Raw genomic sequence first — 15,456 nt, 5'->3', positions numbered from 1 at the left:
CTATCTATCTATCTATCTATCTATCTATCATCTATCTATCTATCTATCTATCTATCTATCTATCTATCTATCTATCTATCTATCTATCTATCTATCTATCTATCTATCTATCTGTCTGTCTGTCTCTCTCTTTCTCTGTCTGTCTGTCTGTCTGTCTGTCTGTCTGTCTGTCTGTCTGTCTGTCTGTCTGTCTGTTTCTTTAATATCTATAAACAGATCAATCCAGTCTAGATTGGATTCTAAACCTTGATTGGACACTGTTAAAGCTCCATTGTGAGTAAATGCAGTTTCAGATCTCAGATCTTATCACTTTCACCAAACGTTCTTTTACTTTGTAAGCGCTACAGAGTAACGGCGTCGTGCGTCACCAGTTCATTCTTGGAACAACTTTCCGAATGACAGTTTAGGAGGGTCTTCATTCTTGCTCTGTGATTGGTCGAGACGGCATCGATCTTGAACAGTTGATTGGTCAGTACGGACGCGGTGCCGCCCACTGATCTAAGCAGAGACTGTTGACGGAGATGACCGGAGCGAACCGAAACATTATTTAACCGGCTTGTTTACGCAAATGCGCCTCAAACACGCTGATCACCGAGATAAGTGTGTCAAGGTAGAAACATCTTCAGCTTTTTATTTAGTATTTCTTACTTTAATTAACGAATTATATAAATATAGTTGTAGTAGTGGGCGGTGACCTAAACTTGTGTGTTTATATAGGAAGCTGCAGGTGGTGTTTGTTTTGGTTAATGGAGCTTTGAACCGACTTTCGCATCATCACCGACATCATGTTCCCGCTGGACTCGCCCTGGAATATCTCGTTCGCGGGATGCGGCTTTCTCGGGATTTACCACGTCGGAGTGGCAGCAGGTCTGCAGGAACATGCGCCTTTCCTCATCGAAAATGCCCAGCACATCTACGGAGCCTCGGCAGGATCCCTCACTGCTACAGCCCTGCTCAGCGGCATTAGTCTGGGTAAACCACCAGCTTTTTACTCTCTCTAACCTGATCAAGACCTTCACTCCATCCACAGGGTCCTAACCATGGTCCTGGTACACAGCCTTCCCCTGTCCTGCCCCTGATCAGATCATTACTTACAGAGGGGAGAGGGAGAACTAGTCCAGAGCAGGAGAAGAAAGAAAGAAAGATAGATAGATAGATAGATAGATAGATAGATAGATAGATAGATAGATAGATAGATAGATATGTGCAGAGAGAGACAGACAGACACACTGATAGATAGATAGATAGATAGATAGATAGATAGATAGATAGATAGATAGATAGATTGATTGATAGATACGTGCAGGCTGAGAGAGAGAGAGACAGACAGACAGACAGACAGACAGACAGACAGACAGACACACTGGCAAATAGGTAGATAGGTAGATAGATAGATAGATAGATAGATAGATAGATAGATAGATAGATAGATAGATGGATGGATGGATGGATGGATGGATAGAGACAGACAGACAGACAGACTTGCAGGCAGAGAGAGAAAAAGCGAGACAGACAGACAGACAGACAGAGAGAGACAGACAGAGAAACTGGCAGATAGATAGATAGATAGATAGATAGATAGATAGATAGATAGATAGATAGATAGATTAGTGTTTAATGTAGTGTGCAAGCAAGACTATTCAAACTAATTACAAATAAACACAAACGTTCATTAAACCTTATAATATGGTATAACACATCCTGGTGTAAATGAGAGAGTCAGGGCAATACTGGACAGATGACATGTTAATGACATATAAATGAAATGACCTAATTATGCTTCTATTTTTTCTACTGACCTTTAAAGAACTGTGATCCAGGTTTTATGATTCTAATATATTACCTCCAGGTCAGGTTTAGACTTGATTTAGACTTTAGACTTTAGACGAGAGCGTGTTTATTAGAATTATTAAAAAGGGAAGTGAGTCAGGACTATGCAGAGCTCTACTGTGAATTCATACTGTTGAAAATCTGTTTGTAACTTCACATTGTGTTTGCATTCCTTTATTTACCAGGTGAAGCAGGTGCCGGCATCATCCACGTTGCGAAGGAAGCAAGAAAGCGGTTTCTGGGACCAATGCACCCTTCCTTTAACCTGCCGAAAATAATGCGGCGCATGCTGTTTCAAATACTGCCACATGATGCGTACTCCAGGGCCTCGGGCCGTCTGGGCATCTCTCTCACCCGTGTCACGGATGGAGAGAATGTTATAGTGTCTCACTTTAACAGCAATGAAGAACTGGTGCAAGTAAGACTTGCATGCATTACACACAAACACAGTGATCTGATTTACGCAGTGCCTGTTATAATTCTACAGGCTTTTATGGTTATCAGAGACACATACATGTTCCTTTTGTTTATATGCAAAAAAAAGGTAATGTAACTGTATTAAAAAAATGATTTGACCAAACAACTGTAATGTTACAGATGTTAAACTTTATTTTCATTGAAAAAAAATTCTCCCCTAGCATGAATAACTTCAGTACTTTACACACTCTTGACATCCAGTCAAACATTCAGCTGAAATGCTTGAAATACTTGAAATACTTAAAACTTGCTAAGGGTGTTCTTCACTAGTTGGAGATTTCTTTCTGACCTTGTGATCCAGATCATCCCAAAACAGTTCAATATAAGTCATTCCATGATAGATTACATCTCAGACCACTGATACACTTGCATAGTTTGGACATATGTTTCAGGCTATTATCTTGCATGGTGAAGTCCAGATGGAATTGCGTGGTGGTTAAATATGGAAGGTTGCCCATGTTGGTTTAGTTTTCCTTTCATCCGGAATTAATCTCCAACCTTCCCTGCTCCAAAACAACCCCAAACCATTAAGCTTCCACGTTTGAGTGTGGGGGTAAGGCAGTCTGCTAACATCTTCTCACCTGTTCTTCATTTTACAGAAGTTCTTCTGTTCTTCAGTCACTGTCCAATTCCTGTATGCTTTTATAATATAAACAAACGGAACATAGTTTTATACTTCCAACAGGCACTATAACTGCTTCATAGTCACTTTGTGTGGTGAGCTCAGGCACCTTCATAAGAAATGCCCATTATTTGCTTTGAGATTTCTTATAAGTGTCAGATAACGTGCAATGATGTAACTGGGTTTAAACATAGCATGTCCGATTTTTTTTGCCAAATCTGTATCAGTGTATATGTGACATAAAACTGTCAGGAAAATTAGTTAAATAACAGTGATAGCTCTGGTATCCCTGGCAAACCCGAACTGTAAGATCACATGCAACACCTTCAGAAGTATCTTATTAGCATGTAAACTGAAAGATTGTACTAGTTTATGAATGTCACTGGCTATAAACTGCACTAAAGTACTAAAGTGGACAAAGGACAGTTATAGATACAATATACTGTTGGTGCAAATATTATCGCTCCATTAAAATATAAAAGCAGCACCATTCCAAAGCCTGAAGTAAAATGACATCATAAAAGTTGCCATGTGTTCCACGTTTCATTTTATTCAGAGTTGATCGAGCGGTCGAACTTTTATTTGCATTATCATTCATATTTTTCTAGAGTTTTCCTCACTGGGAGCTCTGCAAATAGAAAATAATTGGTAAGGAAGTGCCGATTCGGGTTTTACGATTTTTTTTGTGTTTGTGTGTTTGACCAGGCGTGTGTGTGCAGTGCCTTTATTCCCGTCTACTGTGGCCTGATACCGCCCACCCTGCAGGGAGTGGTGAGTACTCCATTTGTCTTTCATAGTTTTGTAATGTGGACACGTGAGATACAAGGTGGTTTCAAAAGGTTTTGAGGCTAGTTATGTAACGTGCCAACAGATGGCAGCACAAGGCTGCACTCACAGTCACAGGGGGCACGACCTGTGATAAGTCAGTTTGCCAAAAGACATCGTGGAGCCGTGCAACTGGTGCTATTCTCACCATGTGTGATATCACGTCTGCTATTCTCTAAGACTCCAGAACATATTCCAGAAGTGGCAGGACCTCTGTATTGCTGTGCAAAAGGACTATTTTGTAGATGATCGTGTGTAAACGTAGATAAATAAAGTATTTTCTTGTAAATAAAGCTAGTCTCAAAACTTTTTGATACCACCTCGTAGTGTGTTAAATATATTTGTGGTTTCAAGGTGTGAGTATCTGTGAACCTCCACACTGTAACACAGTCAATATGGTTATATTAATATATTTGATATATTGTTATATTTCTGATGCTCTTTGGAATTTTGTTGTGTAAAATACAAAAGCAGTTTCAGTAAACCTACACAGAAAATCTAATGGCCAGCTCAACTTCTCACTCACAGTTTTCCTCACAATGTACATTCAACACAGAAACGCAGAGGTCCCGAATAGCAAGTGCTGTATTGTTTAAAGTTGGTTGACACATCAGTGATTTTAGCATGTCTTTAAAAGTCAGGTCACGTGTGCAATGATGTCATTGGGTCTTACATATTACAGTGGACTGAAAAGCAGGAAAACGGGTGTATCGTATGAGTGTATGTGTATATGTGACTGAAAAGTAGCAAGAAAAGGAAGAAGAAAGTGTTACCTCTGGTTTCCATTGCCACCCTTGGACCCTGCTAGTGTTACTAATAATATGACCAGAAGATACCATGTGCAACAGCTTCAGAAGTATATTATGTGCATACCAACCATGTAACTATGTGCACTTTAAAGACAGATGGACAGACAGCATTCACATTTTCCTAATTTATCTCATTCAAGCAATTGAGCAGCTATGGGTTTAAGAGCCTTTCTTAGGGGCCCAGGAGTAGCAGCTTGGAGTGGCTGAGATTTGAACTCATGACCTTCAGATCCAAAGACAACAAATTAACAAACACATCCCATTATACCGAAGAGCAGGTGAGAGAGCTGGACACACTAAAGCTCTGCTACATCGTTCTCTTTAGGCAGAGATAAAGCTTTAAAATATTTAATCTTAGCAAGCAAAAATATACTATATGGACAAAAGTATTGGCCATATGCGGCTCTTCACCCAACCTTTTACCAAAACGTTGGAGGCTCACAATTGTATAAAATGTCTTTGGTGCCTTAGCATTACATTTTCCAATTTAAACTTGGAATCCTTTCCCAGCAGGATATGGTCTCTGTGCACAACGCCATGAACATATGCTTTACATGATTTAGAGTGGAAGATCTTGAGTGGTCTGCTACAAAGCTTTAACCCTAACCTTATTGAACATAAATAAACTGTAATGCTGACTGCCCCCCAGGCATCCTCACCTCACCTACATCAGTATCTGACTTTACAAACACCCTTGTGGTTGAATGATCACAAATCTTCAATATCTTTAAATTTTTTTCCAGAAGAGTGGAGGTTATTATAAGGATGTATAGGGACTAAATGTAGAATAGGATGTTCAGAAAGTACACACAAAGCTTATGGTCAGGTGTCTACAAACCTTTGTCTTGCTGAGACTTTTTTTTATTTGATTTGCAGTTTAACTCTTACCAGAGGTGCTATTAGCAGGTAGTTAAACGGTATTGTGTGTGTAGGAGACCAGTTAGCAAAGTGAAAATTGAGCAGTATGTTGATGAAAGGAACTCACAACTAAAAATAAATGTTTAATTCCGAAATAAAGCAAAGATGCCATCGGAGCCAATTTGATCTCTTTAATAGACCTTAAGCACAGAGAACATCGAAAACCCTCAATGTCACGATACGCCGCGGACGAGTCCCATAGCAGTGAATCACTGGACGTGGGAAGACTTTCAGTTGCACATGTTTTGATTTTGCAACTGTGTGCTAAAAAAATAGACATTTCTGTTTTGCTTAAACTGATGTGTTGTGGTTATATCTTATAGGGGGAAAAAAGTGACATCTCACTGTCACGTGTTAAGAATAGTGTGTGTGTGTGTGTGTGTGTGTGTGTGTGTGTGTGTGTGTGTGTGTGTGTGTGAGATCTGTGCCAGAAGCATTTCGTTGTTGTGAGTGCACATACATGCACTTCCAAGTATCGCAAAGGTCACACTGCTGCTCAGTATGGTGGTTTTTTTTTTTTTTGCCTGTTCTTGCTGTACCAGAAATAGAATCCTGACTGACCCCAGAACATCTTAGGAAGTTTTCATAGTATTCATGAGGGAAAAACTGTAGGGAAAACTTGAACCTTCTACATGAAAAAGAAGGAGAAGAACTAGGACATGAAAATTTATATTGCGTGTAACCATTTGAGAAGTATGTGTTACGTAAAACTTTGCATTTTGGCAATTCTGCAGCGCTACGTGGACGGAGGGATCACTGACAATTTGCCTCAGTACGAGCTGAAGAACACTATCACCGTCTCTCCGTTCTCAGGGGAGAGTGACATCTGTCCTCGAGATTACAGCTCCACCAACCTGCACGAACTCCGATTTACCAACACCTCTATACAGTTCACACTCTCCAACCTGTACAGAGTGTCCAGAGCACTGTTCCCTCCAGATCCACAGGTGAATAAATGAGCACACACACACACACCATTATCACATGTAAACAGTGCTAAAACTTTGCACATATTCCCTCTGTATAACTGTGTATTATCTTTAATCAGGTCCTAGAGACAATGTGCCAGCAAGGATACAAAGATGCCCTGTATTTCCTAAAGAAAAATGGTAAGAGAAATATAGGCTTATCACACAAATCATACACATAAATAATTAACTTTAATAGAAACACCTGTTCCCCTGCCATGTTGTATAAACCCTGCATATACAAAAGTTTTAGCCAGTGTTCACATTAAACATTAGAATGAATAATAAAACCAGAAAAGCCTGGATTGAGTATGTCAGAAATTTCTAAATTCAGATATTTTGTTTTTGAACCACAAGAAAAAATTGTGTCTACTGAATGGTGTGAAAAACAAAAAACATACAGGAAGCTGCAATATTGCAGGCAGAAACTCCTTGTTGGTGTAACCCAAATAATCCCCACTGTAACGATCAGAAAAGCAGCTCAGAAATGCTCAGCATGTCTCCAAGGATCACACCAAGTTCTGATACTGGTGCTCTTACTAGAGAGTAAGGCACGATAGATAGAATCTGCATAGCAGATAGATAGATAGATAGATAGATAGATAGATAGATGGATAGATGGATAGATAGATAGATGGATAGATAGATAGATAGATAGATAGATAGATAGATAGATAGATAGATAGATAGATAGATAGATAGATAGATAGATAGAAATAAGAAGTGCAAATTATGCAAAAATAAGTTACATGAGAAGAAAATTAAGAAAATATGAATGCAGAATATATTAAATGAATGTGGCAATGCACAACTTGTTTATGTGCAGTAGCTATTAATTATTGAGTGACAGTATGAAATGTAAGTTGCATTTGCTATGACAGAAAAACGAGTATGTACATTGTATATGCAACATAACCCATATTACCCAGTTATAATACTCTGAATAAACAGCATATACATATACAAATACACACAGATGAGCAAAGATATATACTATAAATCTACAACTGTATACATTTATATAAATTAAATAAAGTTCTGCACTCTAGACTCTATTTTGATTAATGTTAGATGCAATAACCTGAATAAACCCCTGTTCTGGATCAGACGTATTAAAATTGTAGCAGCTATGATGGTGTGATGAGCTGTTTCTAAGTACAACAATGCCCTCTAGTGGTCATGTATAATATTGTAAGCTTATGGAGGAAAAAAAATCCCTCTCAGGTTCTAACATCAACCGTGTTTGTTTCTTAGGCCTGTTACAGTCCCAGGGGCCTCATCACCCACTCAGTAATGGTAGCATGAGGGTTGATGAAGACTCTGAGAATGAGAGCAAAGATGACCGAATGCATAGTAGCGGAAGCGAGATGATGTCTGGCGATCATTCAAGTTTAGAGGAACATGTATTAGAGCACTTACCTCCACAGATGCATAGAGGTATTGAAAGACTCCACACATTACTATTAGAATAGTAAGTATTTACAAAATATGTATGACAATATATCTAAATTTTTTTTTTCCCCCTTAACAGCTCTCATGGAGGCGTGTAAAGAAAGACGACATCCCTTGCAGTCTGTGAGTGACATGCTACCGGTCAGGATGCTGTCGGCCATCTTGGTGCCATGCGCACTGCCGCTGGAGTCGGCTCTGTCGCTGAGTTTTAGGTGACTTAAAAAAACCAATTGATCATGGATTTTGGGGGAGGGGGATGATGATGAGAGAGTCATTCATTCATTAATCCATCTTCGTTAGGTGCTTTCTCCTGAGTATGAAAATAGAAGTAAAAATACATCCTGAACAAAAGAGGTAAAATGTTGTGAGATGAGACAGAGGTCCGAATTTCAAGAGCACAACAAAGATCTTTGGTTTAGGAACTAATAGTGGATCTTGTTATAATTGTTAGAATTAATGGATTATTGTGTGTAAGATTGAAACTATGAAACTAGCGATGAAACTAGCGATAATGAGTTGATTTAACCAAGTGCTTTTACCGAGTAGTCCTGCTTCCTGATTGGTGGAGAGAGAATCTGTATAACAGTATATCGGATGGATGGATGGATAAATTGCAGCATTTCTTTACAGTGTTTTTTGTTTTTATGGGTTTTTTTTCCGTCAGGTTGTTGGAGTGGCTTCCTGATGTCCAGGAGGATGTGGGCTGGATTAAAGACCAGACTGTGAAGCTGCTGAATTATGCTCTTAAAAATGCCAAGAGGAACATGTCCCAACAGCTGGTGGCACGGTGAGGAACCATGAATACACTGCCACGGGTTTTTAAAAAAGCATGCACCAAAACATAATGATTATAATGTATTGTCATGGGCTGATTTATTTACATATTTATTAAAAGGTATTTTATGGTGTTCAACAAAATCCTTGACAGTTTGCATATCATTATAATTACCATACTAACCATGACTTGAACATATTTGCACTGCATCCATCTTATTTCTCCTGGAGGAAATGAATAGTTATGATTATATTATATACAATGATTATAACCCAGCTTTTATTCTTGGGCACAAGCAAAGAAATTATTGTTTTTGGTCTGCCTAGTGCAACCGGAGTCAAGGCTTTTATTTCTTACTGACCTCATGATATAACAGGTGTACTCCAAGGATGTGTCCTGGGCCCATTGCTGTCAGTAAGGAACAGTAACCTTTATATCAGGATAACTTAATTTTGACTATAGAAACACGGCACGGCATTTAATATTGGTTTTATAATTTGGACAGAACTTAATTATGATTACACCTCGACACAAAGCATCCTTACCAATGGCTTTACAGCTTAGGCTTGTCTCAGATTAGTGAATATCATCTATGGCAGAGGTGTACAAACTTATTTCTCACCAAAATACCCATGGAACCGACAAATGGCATTGGCTAAATGTAAAAAAATCACAAAAGGTTTTTCATGCTTCTTAAAAGAGAAACAAAGGCTGTTGCATTGTAACGATTGTGTTGATACAGTCTGTTGTAATTATTAGGTGAAAGGGAAATTGTAACACATTGGCCAACGGGCCTTAGATTAGACTTCCTACCAGAGAAGCCGGCTAACGTCTGTCCACAGGCCACGTTTAGCTTTAGTGCCAAACACCTGACACTTGATTAGAGGTCGATCGATTCATCGTTTTTGCCGATTAATCGGCACCTTAAGTTGATTGCTGGAACTATCGTCTATCAGCAAAAATACATACCGATAACCTTTCCGGGTTGCGTCCGTTGCTGGAGCAGTTGAAATGGACCGCTGTCATTATGAGAGCGGCCTTTGGGAGCGAATCACTGAGGCCACGTGTGCTCTGCACGGAGATCGTAAATATTATATCAGTAGAAAAAAGTAAAAGGAGCCAGTCAAACCAATAAAATTCTCACAAAGTACAAAAGTATTTGCCTTTAAATGTACTCATGTATCAAAAGTACTATTATTTATTATTGCTATAATGTTCCTATTATCATTTTTGTCAAAGACTATTAACGCTTAATCAACAATTTTTATGTAAAAAAAACTCTAATGCTACTCTCAGGACAACAATCTATTAATACAATGATATTAATGAGTCAAACACCAATTGTTGCACGAAAAAGGCCATGGGTGTTGTACAACTGATTTGTATATTCATGCTAAGTAGATACCACCAAGCGGCAATCAAAACAAGTTGAAAGTTGCTCTACACTGATTAATGGCTTGCTGCATGTTTGACCAGTTAAGCTTTTATCCATTCATTAATAAAAAGAAATGCGTGTTTTCCCAAAATGTAGTTGAGTTAAAAAGTAATATATTTGACTTTGAAGTGTGAAAATAAAGTAAAAGTCTCCCTAAAATAAAAATACGTCAGAAAAGAAGAGATACTCGACAAAGCTACTTAAGTACCAAATTACATTTACTTTGTTACCGTCCATCACTGTATTATATTTATTATTATATTTATAAATATTATATGTACAGTATCTCACAAAAGTGAGTACAAGCCTCACATTTTTGCAACAGTTTTAGATCTTCTCAAGGGACAATACTAAAGAAAAGAAACTTGGATATATTTTAGAGTATCAATGTGCAGCTTGTATACAGCACAGATTTACTGTCCTCTGAAAATAACTCAACATACAGCCATTTTCAAGTAAACATGTCAAAACTATGTCCAAAGTGTCAATATTGTATGAGCACCAATGTTATCCAGCACCACCTTAATGCTCCGAAGAATTCACCAGAGCTGCACAGGTTGTTGCTGGGATCCTCTTCCACTCCTCCATAATGACATCACGGAGCTGTTGAGGATGTTAGACACATGGCGCTTCTTCACCTTCTTCTTGAGGATCCCTACAGGTGCTCAACAGGGTTCAGGTCTAGAGACATACTTGGCCACTCCATCACCTTTACTTTCAGCTTCCTCAGCAAGGCAGTTGTCATCTTGGTGGTGTGTTTGTGGTTGTTATTTGTTGGAAAACCACCGTTCGGCCCAGTTTCTGAAGGGAGGCATCATGTTCTGCTTCAGAATGTCACAGTACATGTTGGAATCCATGTTTCCCCTCAATGAACTGCAGCTCCCCAGTACCAGCAGGACTCATGCAGCCCCAGACCATGATGCTACCACCACCATGCTTGACTGTAGGCAGCACACAATTTTCTTTGTATTCCTCACCAGGGCGTTGCCACACATGCTGGACACCATCTGAGCCAAACAAGTTAATCTGTTTAAGGTCTTTCTTATGAGCCAGCTTCAGAAGAGCCTTCCATCTGGAACAAAGGCAATGCAAACCGACTTGTTGCAGCATGAGCGTATGTTCTGAGCACTGACAAGCAGACCTTCCTCTTCTGCAATCTCTAAAGCAATGCTGCAGCACTCATGCGTCTGTTTTTTGAACCCAGCTTTTGCTCCTGATGCACAGCTCGAGGACCCTTGCAAGGGCCTATTCCGAGTTTGACACGTCTTGGAAAACCTCGGTATGACCCTGGCGCCTGTACTGTAACTCAGTTTTAGGTTCTTACTGATACTGACTCCACTCCTGATGTAGGCCACTCCTGGCGAATGTCTTTCACTTCCTCTGAAACATTACTCAACAATGGCAATATATTCACCTGTAGATGTGTATGTGTATAGTGCATTAAGGTTGTACACAAGAAGTATTATTAAACTGCTTATTATACTAAACTAATGTCTCTCTCTCTCTCTCTCTCTCTCTCTCTCTCTCTCTCTCTCTCTCAGATTGTCTTATCAGTCTGAGTTAAGGCATGTCCAGTCTGCAGCAGCAAGTTTTAGTGCTGCCAATCTGCTGCCGGGCTGGGTGTGTAGCCGCAGCTCGTCTGTGCTGGATGCTCTCCAGCGTCTGGAGCAATACCAGCGCCAGCTCCTGCCAGGCTTCTTCTGCATGAACTTCAATCTACAAGCCTCCTTTAGTGCCAGATCTACGGCTCCTCTTTCTCCGCCCCTTCATGACGACATGGACGAAGGTTTGACGATGCGTCCCCTGGGGCCCGTCAATGCCGCCTTGCTTCCGCAGAACAATCAAACGGAGGATCACTACATCTCATAATCCACTCTTGTTTAACTTATGGGAAATTGAGTTGTCACGTGATCACCATGAGCCCCAGGAATTCTGAGAGAACTCATAATAATGATAACTCATCGCTATGTAACCTGAACAAGGAAGCGTTTCGAAATATCGTTATTTATTGTATTAACTCATTGATATGAACACAACCGGAGCCACTATGGCTTTTTTGCTTTTATGTTTGTATTTTTTTGAGCAATGGCATCTGTTTTCATCTGCACGCTGTCAAAAAAAAAAAACACCATCTACCTGATACTAGTGAAAGACAGAGGTGTAAAGAGTACCTGAAAATCACACTTGAGTAAAAGTATAGATACCTTACTGCAAAACTTACTTCAGGTTAATAGTCACCAATTCCAATATGACTTGAGTAAAAGTCTTAGAATTGAACGTAGGCTCAAAGACTAGACACGTGTTATCGAAAAAGTTTTTTGAGGTTTACTAAAATACAAATCAAATTGTACACCTCAACACTGCATTAACCAACACAACAGCCTCGTCAACATGCCGGAATGAAACAAAGATCAAACAAATCAATTAAAAAGAACAAAGTAGTAAAGCGATCTCCAATTAACCGATACAATTATAGTATCATGTCAAATAGTAAAAAAAACCATCAAGCAGTGTTGGGGCTTGTTGTGATTGGGAAGTCTTCAGTCGCATGAAGTAATACTCTTTCTCTGATGAGGTGGTATAACTTGTAAGATGTGTGGCCCCCCTCTATATTTGCCTTTATTAAGTCAAGACCTACAATACAATACACATACCTGCATAGATTAACCTGCCGTGCAATTGGTAACGGTCATTGATAATAAAAATATAGCGAAGTAATTGTAGTGAGTAGAAGTTGCTTGTATAGTTGATACTCAATAAAACTAGTAGCCCAAAAATAACTTGTGTACAATAACAAATATTTTACAGCACTGGCAAAAGATAATTGTAAATCGTTTATTATTTATTTAGAAAATATCAGTTTTTATGGCGGTCGTATCATTTTCATTTGTTGAATTTATCCCCCACACCCTAAAGCCTGGTTCGTGAAAATATTGTCCGACATTAAACTGGTCCGTGGCACAAAAACGTAGTTGAACACTGCCTTAAAACACATTACATTATTTATTAACTTAATAACAGGAAGTCAAAGCAGGACCTAATATGTGACTCCTCCCCTTTTAGCGATCCTCAGAGTAAACCGTACCTGAAACTTCATACACTATGGACAAATGTTTGTAGATATCTGACCATAAGATTGTACTTTTTGAACCCCCTATTCGAGCCCCTTTTGCTGTTGTTATATCCTCCACTCTTCTGGGATGATGATGCACTAGATTTTGGAGTGTAAAATTTCAGGTCTTAGAGACGGGGTAGTGGTCAGACTGATTTCTAAAACGACAGTATTCCAGATTGACAAAGATGTATTATATGTACTAATATATAACTTCTTGCAAATTAAGTGACTCATTGAGTCTGTTTATTTGTTTTTTTGCTTTACTCTCATCGTTTTCTACATTTTTTTAAATTCAGCATTTGCTTTACATGTGTTGTTTGAACCTGGGGAGCTGTAAAGTTCCTTAGCTTCCTGTAGAGCTTTACTCTCTGTGTTCAATGAAACGAAAGATATTTTTGGAGTGACGTTTCAAAATAGGCCTTTTGTAACTGGACTTGCCCGCACAGCCTCAGTCAGAAAACACATTCCTCAACCTGAACTCTTTATTATGAACAGTCTGATTTTTTACCTTATCAACTGTTTTTTATTCTCTGACTAAAATGGGGAACATGGAAGCAGAAATGCAGCATTAACTTGCTTTCTTAAATACATGTGTTTGTGGCTGATGAACCCTTTCCAGGACACGAATAGCGAATAGGCTGGAAATGTGCATCAGATCAAGTCTATTGATCAAGAATATATTTTCGCTCGGAGAGGTCTGGAGGTAAGAGATGAGTGTGATAGGAAGCAGACCCTGTTACAAAGCAATTGAGAAGAAAGTATACCTGTAATATAAACAACATTAAACAATTCTAGTCCTTGTTATTTCCAATAGTCATCATATATACCTATTAATGATGTACATCCTGAAATTCTGTATATGTAACATATTGTAACATTTATGTTGCCAAGTGTATGTGAACAATTGACCATCAGACCTGTTGTATATGTGGTTCTTCTTGAAACTATTTCCACAAAGTTAGAAACGCACAATTGCATAAAATGTCTGTGTATGCTGGAGTATTACAATTTCCTCTCGCTCTTGTAGCTGAAGCAACACAAATCCTCATAACCATGCTCTAGAATATGTTAGAAAGCTTTTCTGGAAGATTGATGCAAAGAGGGAAGTAACACTGGATTGGGATGTTCAATATCCACATAGCTGTGATGGTCAGTTGTGCCCAAATGTTTGGCCATGTAGTGTAAATAATCGCCACCACTCTGGCTTGATTGTAAAATAGATCTGCAGACAATTAGATTTTGTGTTTTCTGTCATTAAAAAGGTTGTGTCACATGAAACAATTCAGAACAGCCAGTGTTTCACACAAAAAATACATTGTATTAAGTTGTCAACTGGCCCATCTAATCTGGTTCCCCTCAGTCTAATCTGGACCATTTTATATGGTTCCCCTCAGTATAATCTGGCCCATCTAATCTGGTTCCCCCAGTCTAATCTGGCCCATCTAATCTGGTTCCCCCAGTCTAATCTGGACCATCTAATCTGGCTCCACCCCAAGTCTAATCTGGACCATCTAATCTGGTCCCAGCCATACTCTAATCTGGCCCATCTAATCTGGTTCCCCCCAGTCTAATCTGGCCACACCCAAGTCTAAAATGGCCATACACCCAAATTAATCTGACACATCTAATTTAGCTCATCTAATCTAGATCAACCCCAGTCTAATCTGGCCCACCCAATCTGGCTCCATCCCTAGTGTAATCTGGCCCCACTCCCCAGTCTAATCCTGCCAATCTAATCTGGTTCCACCCCAGTCTAATCTGTCCGCACCCAAGTCTAGACTGGCCATACACCCAGATAAATCTGACACATTTAAGATAGCTCAAACTCCAGTCTAATCTGACTCATCTAATCTGTCCCCACTCCCCAGTCTAATCTGGCCCCACCCCCAGATGAATCAGGCCTATCTACTCTAGCTCCACCCCAGTCTAATCTGGGGGGTTTTCAGTTTTCCAAACATGATTTCTCACTCACTAAATGCACTATGTGCTGCAGTTATTGCTTAAAAGTGTTATTTCTATTCATATTTTAAATATTCTCCAGGTTGTTTGTACACAAAAACTGTAAACAATCGACTATTGCAGATTTAGTATTTGAAGGTTAAAATGTGCTGAATATATCACACATTATTTTGTGTTGTTGAAGACTGATGAGAACGTATAAGCATGGGATGCTTCGGTATATGTGTTGTCCTGCTTTCCTAAATGCCACACTATCACTTTTTTTAATTGA

General features: G+C 39.2%; 1 protein-coding gene across 2 annotated transcripts; it reads left to right on the top strand.

Annotated features, from left to right (window-relative positions):
- Positions 1-491: 491 nt before the first annotated feature.
- On the top strand, positions 492-13,451 carry pnpla2 (patatin-like phospholipase domain containing 2). Of its 2 annotated transcripts, none has more exons than XM_046858903.1 (10): positions 492-610; positions 718-972; positions 2,016-2,248; positions 3,635-3,700; positions 6,216-6,428; positions 6,530-6,590; positions 7,704-7,886; positions 7,981-8,108; positions 8,561-8,688; positions 11,653-13,451. In XM_046858903.1, exons 2-10 carry the CDS (start codon positions 786-788, stop codon positions 11,978-11,980), a joined length of 1,527 nt encoding a protein of 508 aa, XP_046714859.1. In that variant the 5' UTR covers positions 492-610; positions 718-785; the 3' UTR covers positions 11,981-13,451. The 2 variants fall into 2 exon arrangements, with proteins under 2 accessions (XP_046714859.1, XP_046714858.1); XM_046858902.1 differs by having other exon boundaries at positions 7,981-8,113; positions 8,566-8,688.
- The last annotated feature ends 2,005 nt before the right edge of the window (positions 13,452-15,456 follow it).

This window comes from Silurus meridionalis, chromosome 10 (genome assembly GCF_014805685.1).
Source record: "Silurus meridionalis isolate SWU-2019-XX chromosome 10, ASM1480568v1, whole genome shotgun sequence".
Taxonomy (NCBI): domain Eukaryota; kingdom Metazoa; phylum Chordata; class Actinopteri; order Siluriformes; family Siluridae; genus Silurus; species Silurus meridionalis.
The sequence above is the reverse complement of the archived record's forward strand: the minus strand, read 5'-3'. Positions and strand labels throughout refer to the sequence as shown.